The sequence below is a fragment of the Eriocheir sinensis genome, chromosome 3 (assembly GCF_024679095.1).
Source record: "Eriocheir sinensis breed Jianghai 21 chromosome 3, ASM2467909v1, whole genome shotgun sequence".
Classification (NCBI taxonomy): Eukaryota; Metazoa; Arthropoda; class Malacostraca; order Decapoda; family Varunidae; genus Eriocheir; species Eriocheir sinensis.
The window spans coordinates 29,092,672-29,100,171 of NC_066511.1; the positions used below are offsets into that span (position 1 = coordinate 29,092,672).

The following is a 7,500-nucleotide window of genomic DNA, read 5'->3' on the forward strand; positions in this document are numbered from 1 at the left end:
TCCAGATAATTACCCATGTAAATCTTAAAATGGAGTCCCGCCGATTTATTGAAAACGAGTATGATTTTCCCGTAGTGCAGCCCGCCTAAGTCTGCTAATTGCGCTCATCGCTAATGCCATACTGAGCCCCGAAATAACGAGTGGTTGGTGCACATTTGTTTGCCTCACATCGAGATGGAAAATTAAAAAAATTCTCTGACTGCCGCAAACAAAGGAGGTCAGCGAAGGTCGATTAGCGGAGTCTAGCATCGGAGTCTATTTGTTTGTTTATCAGAGGGAGCAGTATATTCACAGACGTTGCTTGCGGTGACCAAAACAACAACTCTGTTTCATGTTCCCATCACGTAAGCAATTTATGTTCATTAATTTTTAAATTCGTTGTGTGCGTTTGCGTACGTGTGTGAGTGTGTGTGTGTCACACAAATAGATGTGTGTGTGCGCGCACATTTTCAAAATAAATTTAGAAATCTTTTAATCTCTTGCTCTTCACAGACAAACAAATACTTACTGAAGTCACAAACGCTAGCTCATTATTCTCCTGAACGTTTTTCTCCCAAAATTTCAACCTCCAGCTGCATCCCGGCCGGTACTGTACTCGCGTCTGTAAGAAAAATCTAATGACTGTCTTGGTTTATGAACTAACTTTGAACATGACTCATAAATTCTTTGAAAAGCTTGTAACTTGCCTGCAGTCAGACAACAGAGAGGAAACAATTTATATATATATATATATATATATATATATATATATATATATATATATATATATATATATATATATTTGCGGAACAACAAACAAGTTATATAGAAGACGACACAGGCTTTTCTTCTCTTTCTTGTTGGTGTGTCCTTACTCTCCCTCCGAGGGCCCTTGTGTTTGTTCTTGAAACATTCTCAAGAAGGTCTCACTTTCTCGTTGCCTAAACGTCGTAGCCTTTCAGTTCTTTATTTTTGTAATGCTGTTGCCTCACTCCCTTCCTGTCTTAAGTCTAGTCCTTCATACATATTTTGGTTTTAATTCCTGACATATACGGCGCTGTACCCTGGTATTTCATTATTATGGAATTGACCAATTTCCTCGATCCGTAAGTCCTCAAATAATGACAGAGTACCTCATGCCATAAGATTATGTGATTCGGAGGAAAGTCTTATGGTGTACTGCGGTGGCTTTTTCCCTCTTTCCCGAGAGGCAATTGCATGGCTCGCATAGCGCTTACGAGGATTCACCCGCCGCCACACGAGGTCGCACCTGCTGGAGGCCTTGCAGAACACCGACGGAAAGGGAAAAAAATCAATAGTATGTCCTTAGACCATTTACATTATAAGTAGCTGTAGTAGTAGGTAGCAGCAGTAGTAGTAGTAGTAGTAATAGTAGTTGTAGTAATAGTAGTAGAGGTAGTAATACTAGTAGTAGTAGTAGTAGTAGTAGTAGTAGTAGTAGTAGTAACGGCAGTAGTAGTAGTAGTAACGGCAGTAGTAGTAGTAGTAGTAGTAGTAGTAGTAGTAGTAGTAGTAGTAGTAGCAGTAGTAGTAGTAGTAAAAGTAGTAAAAGTAGTAGAAGTAGTAGTAGTAGTAGTAGTAGTAGTAGTAGTAGTAGTAATAGCAGCAGCAGCAGCAGCAGCAGCAGTCATTCAGGCTTGTGGGGACGCTTGGTGGGTGTTTCGTCCGTCTTCTGAATCCTCTCGACACACTGTGGCCTCGGCAGGAATATATTGCGCTCGTTAACACCACTGCCGGGGACATAAACCAGTGCCTTGGCCCGACCTCTCGCCCCATCCTTCCCATCTCTTATTTACTTTTTCTCCATTCTTCCTTGCTCCGGTCCCTCCTTCCTCATTTCCCGAGCCTTATTCTCGGCCTTCCCTCCTCTTATTTCCTCTTTTCTCCCTTCTTCGTGGCTCTCCCGTGGTTCTTTTTTCCCTTCTTCCCTTCCTCCTTATCTGACCACTTTCCTCTCTTCTTCTTGGCGGCACAATCTTACTTCCTATCCTTTCTTCCTCCCTTTGTCTCCATCATCCTTTCTCGATACTCCCCTTCATTTTTCCTTCCTCCTTTTTGCCTTCTCTCTCACTTTTCTTCCCGCGACCAACCCTTTCTTTTCTCCGTCCTTTCCATCTCTCCTTCGTTCCCTTTCTTCCATTTTCTTCGTATCTTCTTTCTTCTCCCTTCGCCGACCCTCCCTCAATCCATTTCCTCTCTCCTTTCTCCTTTCCCCTGCTAAGGAGATAGATAGCAAGGTGACAATGAAAAACAGCTCCAACCTCTCAAAGAAAATCTCTCCTTCCGGTGTTCGATCTCCTGAAGGGGTTAGAATTTAAGTTTCTCCTTCATTTTGTTAGTGATAAGTGATATATATTTTTCTCCTTCGTAACATATTTGTATTTGGAACTGGAAATTAGTGTTTAGTGAGGTAAAGTGTAGTACTATTTTACTATTGTTTTCATTCGGTGTTCATGGGTGGTTTTCAGGACAGCATGTGGGTAGTCTTAGGCCACTCGGCGGTGACTGAAAAATCTCAGATGGTAGCGGCGGATTCGAACCCCCGTCATCCAGGACGCGGCCGGCGCGGGATCGGCACGCTAACCACACAGCCACCGCCTCCACTACTACTGCTGTTTCTACTACTACTACCACTGCTACTACTACCTCTAGTCTACTACTACTGCTATTACTACTACGACTACTACCATCATCTTTTGTTTCACTTTTCTCTCTCTCTCTCTCTCTCTCTCTCTCTCTCTCTCTCTCTCTCTCTCTCTCTCTCTCTCTCTCTCTCTCTCTCTCTCTCTCTCTCTCTCTCTCTCTCTCTCTCTCTCCTCTCTTCTCTCTCTCCCTCCTGTCCCTCTTCACCAACAACACTCGTGCTTATAACCGACGCTTCTTCTTGTCATTTTCCTTCCCTTTCACCTCATTCACCCTCCGTCTCACTCCCCTCCACAGCCCCTTGTTCTTACTCTTCTCTTTCCCTTTGCTACTCTTCTTCCTCTCCTCCTCCGCCTCCTCCTCTCCCTTCCTCCCTTCCCGTCCCTCCATCGCCGCTCCTCCCTCCTTTCCATAATAGGATCGCTGCCGACCCCAAGGCGAGGCGGCCCCGAGTCTTGTTGGCATATTTCTGGTGCCGTGTTTGTTTGTTTCTGCTTCGGGTCAATAAGAAGCAAGTCCCGCGGAAAATCCCAAGCTGCTGCGAAATAGTTGGGGAAAGAAAATCTGTAATGGTATTTTGTTTGAGGATCTAAGTCAGGCGAAGATTCAAACGCTATGTACACAGCCCGTTACCAGAGGGAGCTTAAAAGTTTATGAAGCATCAAAAAAGCAGATCTCACGTTGTATAATCTAAAGGTGACCTGCGGCGTTCCCTTCCCTATAGCACAAGCCGAGATGTATCTAAGAGTATAGTAAAACTCGCGCTCTGTCATCACTGATAGATGTGCGTAAGAATACATGAGAAAAGGAGGAGGGGGAAGGAGGTAGAGGTGCGCTTCTACGTGAGGGGAAAATAAAATATGGAAATAAATGGAATGGGGAATAGGGAGGAGACGAAAGAAGAGGAGGAGGAGGAGGATGAAGAGGCAGGAGAGGATGAATTAGAAGAGAATAAAGTGTAGTGATATGATGGAGGAAGAGAGAGCGGTGAGCGGAGGAGCAAGGGGAAGAGTGAAAAATGATAACGGTGACAAAGGAGGGACTAGAATAATGGCATAAGGCACTTAATGGTGTAGCTTCTCCAGCGGCGGAACGTGATACTAAGTGCCAGCGTGAGGGGAGGACTAACACAACACCCCGCCACCACTCAGCGACGAATACTGAATGAAACCTTGCAGGGAAAATGGCTTGTTGAGGAATATTCGATTAGTAATTAAATGATGTTTTTAATCGACGCGTTGATTACCCAAGAAGAATATCATGTGTAGGTATATAAAGAACGGAAGGCAAGGTTTATTACTATTCATTACTTTTTAAAACTTTACTTCAAACTCCCTCTGCTGGTGAGCGTATGTACATAGATAACACTTGAAGTCTCGCCCGAGTTCGAATTCACAAACAAAATACCATTACAGACTTTCCCCAACTATTTCGCACCAGTTTACGACCTTCCGCGAGACTTGCCTCTTATTGACCCGAAGCAGAAACAAACAAACACGGCACCAGAAATATGCCAACACGACTCGGGGCCTCCTCGCCTTGGGGTCGCGGGGTGATCCTATTATGGAAAGGAGGGAGCGGCGATGGAGGGACGGGAAGGGAGGATGGAAGAGGAGGCGGAGGAAGAGAGGAAGGAAAGTAGCGAAGAGAAAGAGAAGAGAAAAAACAAGACAGAAATGTGGAGGGGAGTGAGACAGAGGGCAAATGAGGTGAAGGGGAAGAAAAACGAGAAGAGGCGTCGGTTATATAAGAAGATATGTTTTCGGTGAAGAGGAGGGAAAGGAGGAGCGAGAAGGAAGGAATGAAGAGGCGGAGGAGGAGGAGAAAGAAAGTGCTGCGAAGAGAAAGAGAAGAGTAAGAACAAGCAGGAGCTGGGGAGGAAAGTTTGAGAGGAGAGGGCAAAGGAAAATCACTTTGTAAGATCAATTTATCTGCGAATTTTTCTTCCTGCTCCTCAAGTCCATTTTTCCTTCCCTCCCTTCCTCTCTCCTGCCCAAAGCTCACGCCAACCCACCGCCTTCCTGCCTCTTTATATACCTCAATCCCTCCTCAGTGGGCCCTCCTAAACCGCTGGCTTATCCCTCTCAAATATCTCTTTCTTAGCCTTCATCCTTTCCTCTTCATCGCTTCTCTCCCGCTGGCCATACTTGTAAAAATAATTCCTCATGCTTCTTACCCTGCCTGCCTGCCTGCGTGCGTGCTCTCTCTCCCCTCCGACCTCCTCCTCCAGTCGTTCATATCCATAGGAGGGTATAAGTGAAGGTTGCGTTAGTGCAGCGAGCAGTTCACCTCCGATGGTTAACAATATTTACTGATACTTTGTAACGAGATTTACCACATAAACAGGGCGTTACATTTGCATATAAATTGTTCCTCACCCGAGAGAGAGAGAGAGAGAGAGAGAGAGAGAGAGAGAGAGAGAGAGAGAGAGAGAGAGAGAGAGAGAGAGAGAGAGAGAGAGAGAGAGAGAGAGAAGCATATGAACACCTGAGTGACGGGCCATTAACACCTCTGTCACCCGCCTTGCCTCGTCCAGCACGGGAGTAACATGACATCCTTTCCTTCGTCCCCAGGCCAGGCGTCCGCGGGGCCCCTTGATGATGAGCTCAGCGGGTCAGGCTGGGGGCGGCAGGACTCCTCCGAAGACCCAGGAGACGAGAGCACACATTCCTTGGAGGCTGTATTGCTGGAGAAGGAAGAAGAGGCAGAGGCCGAGGTAAGTGTTGCCACATTATTGCAACGTCGTCTGAAGCAGCAGCAGCATAGTGCTGCGAGTCGTTTCATCCACAAGAGACTCCAGCAACACCCCCACCACCCCTCTCACCCCCACCCTAACCACTCCCACCCCCACCCCCACCACCACAAAGAAGCCTTAAATTCAAGCCTCTTCGATGACTCTCCTTTGCTGTCTGACCGTGACTACCTCGAGACAAACAGACGAACAAAACATCTTCAAGATGATCCAGCAAGGCTTCAGGATGCTCACCCAAATCAGCATCGGCATCTAATCTTTAAAGAACACCATAGCCATCATCACCATCACCACCACCATCACCACCACCACCATAGCAACAGTACTGCCACCACCAGTAGCAGCAGCAGCCTCGACTACTGCAAACATCACCAAACGCTGCCGAGGAAGAGGCGGAGTAAGCATCGCCTCAAAAAGCGTCGCCAGACCTCGCATGGGGACAGCACGCAGCCGGGGCCACTCCTGCAGTTCTCTCAGTCCGAGTATCGACGAACCGTGACGGAAGATCTGCCTCGCCACACCTCCATCCTCACGGTGAGTGTCCGCCGCCCGCCGCGCCCCCACTCGTGTGTAAGGTGTGTGTGTGTGTGTGTGTGTGTGTGTGTGTGTGTGTGTGTGTGTGTGTGTGTGTGTGTGTGTGTGTGTAATTCACCACGGCCTGATCACGAGTTGGACTCGCTTTCGCCAGCAGGTACCCTCCCGACGTGAGCAAGTGTTCAATATTGTCGATCTCTGGGTACTGCCAGGACCTCACACACCACACACCCCATCCCCCTTGCTCAAGGGGGAACAGTAACCACTCCTAGTCAACGGAAAGAATCCGGCCTGAGCGGGGCTCGAACCGCCGCCTGTTTGGCCGTGAAGCCTTGCAGCGCGGCGCTCTAACCGATTGAGCTACCAGAGCGGTGTGTGTGTGTGTGTGTGTGTGTGTGTGTGTGTGTGTGTGTTCTGCAAAACGCACCTCACACAAAAAATGGAAGAGCAGTTCCAGAAAGTATTATCTCATTAGGTTGGAGAGGTGTCTTGATACTCTTTTCTTGAAAACGTTCACCTCGTAGGAAGAAGGAAATACATACGACGGGAACCTGTCCCTAAGTTTGTCAGTGAAAAAGATAAAATATTGAAGATATTGGTAAAGCCTTTCTATTAGAAGGCTGGTCTACTTTGGGATGAAGTAGAGTAAAACGTCTTGTGCCGTGAGGCTGCGGAAGAGATGGAGGCAATTATATCTATTTGTCTATATATCTGCCTGTCTATCTATCTTTATATTTATTTATTTACACATACATACATATATACATATACATTATTTTTTCTTCTTTTTTCCTCTTTTTTTTCTCCTTAAGCGAAATATTTATATGCATTGATTTAATGAAGTTTAAACTTTATCCTGTGTACAAAATTAATAAGTCCCAACAACCGACTTCATCCCGCACCGACACACACACTGTTAAATGTCGCCTGTGTGGCCTTTCCCGCGGCAGGTGAGCGTGGACGGCGCGGGGCCGCTGGAGAGGTCACAGCTGAGGTACCGCCTGAGCGACACCGAGAACTTCGGGGTGGACGAGGCCGGTGTCATCTACAACCTCCGCCGCCTGGACCACGAGGGCTCAGGAGGCCGCTATGCACTGCAGGTCACAGCCGAGCGGCGAGGTGAGGGGCAAAGAAAGTCTGGCGAGAAAGGTGAGAAGTAGGGAGGAAGGCCGCTACACATTACAGGTCACGGCCGCGCGGCGAGGTGAGAGGCAAAGAAAGTCTGGCGAGGAAGGTGAGAAGTAGGGAGGAAGGCCGCTACACATTACAGGTCACGGCCGCGCGGCGAGGTGAGGGGCCAAGAAAGTCTGGGGTGGAAGGTGAGAAGTAGGGAGGAAGGCCGCTACACATTACAGGTCACGGCCGAGCGGCGAGGTGAGGGGCAAAGAAAGTTGCTGGGATAGGGTAAGAAAGGAAGGAGGAAGGCCGCTACACATTGCAGGTCACGGCCGAGCGGCGAGGTGAGGGGGAGGGTAAGTAGAGCTGGAAGGGGGCTGGAGAGAGGGAGAGCTCTTTTGTGAAAGGAGACGTGAGGCGTGACTGCAAGGGGAGAGGAAGGGTGATAAGAGGAA

At 47.8% G+C, this 7,500-nt stretch overlaps 1 protein-coding gene across 3 annotated transcripts in view; it reads left to right on the top strand.

The window, feature by feature from the left end:
• Window positions 1-5,152: 5,152 nt before the first annotated feature.
• Window positions 5,153-7,500, top strand: part of LOC127007538 (neural-cadherin-like) — a 48,479-nt gene continuing 46,131 nt past the window's right edge. For 2 of the 3 annotated variants that reach the window (XM_050878710.1, XM_050878724.1), the window contains exons 1-2: window positions 5,153-5,929; window positions 6,880-7,048. In XM_050878710.1, the coding sequence (XP_050734667.1) occupies window positions 5,192-5,929; window positions 6,880-7,048 (907 nt within the window). In that variant the 5' untranslated portion in view covers window positions 5,153-5,191. The remainder of the gene's footprint in view (window positions 5,930-6,879; window positions 7,049-7,500) is intronic. The other variant, XM_050878717.1, reaches the window with a different exon arrangement.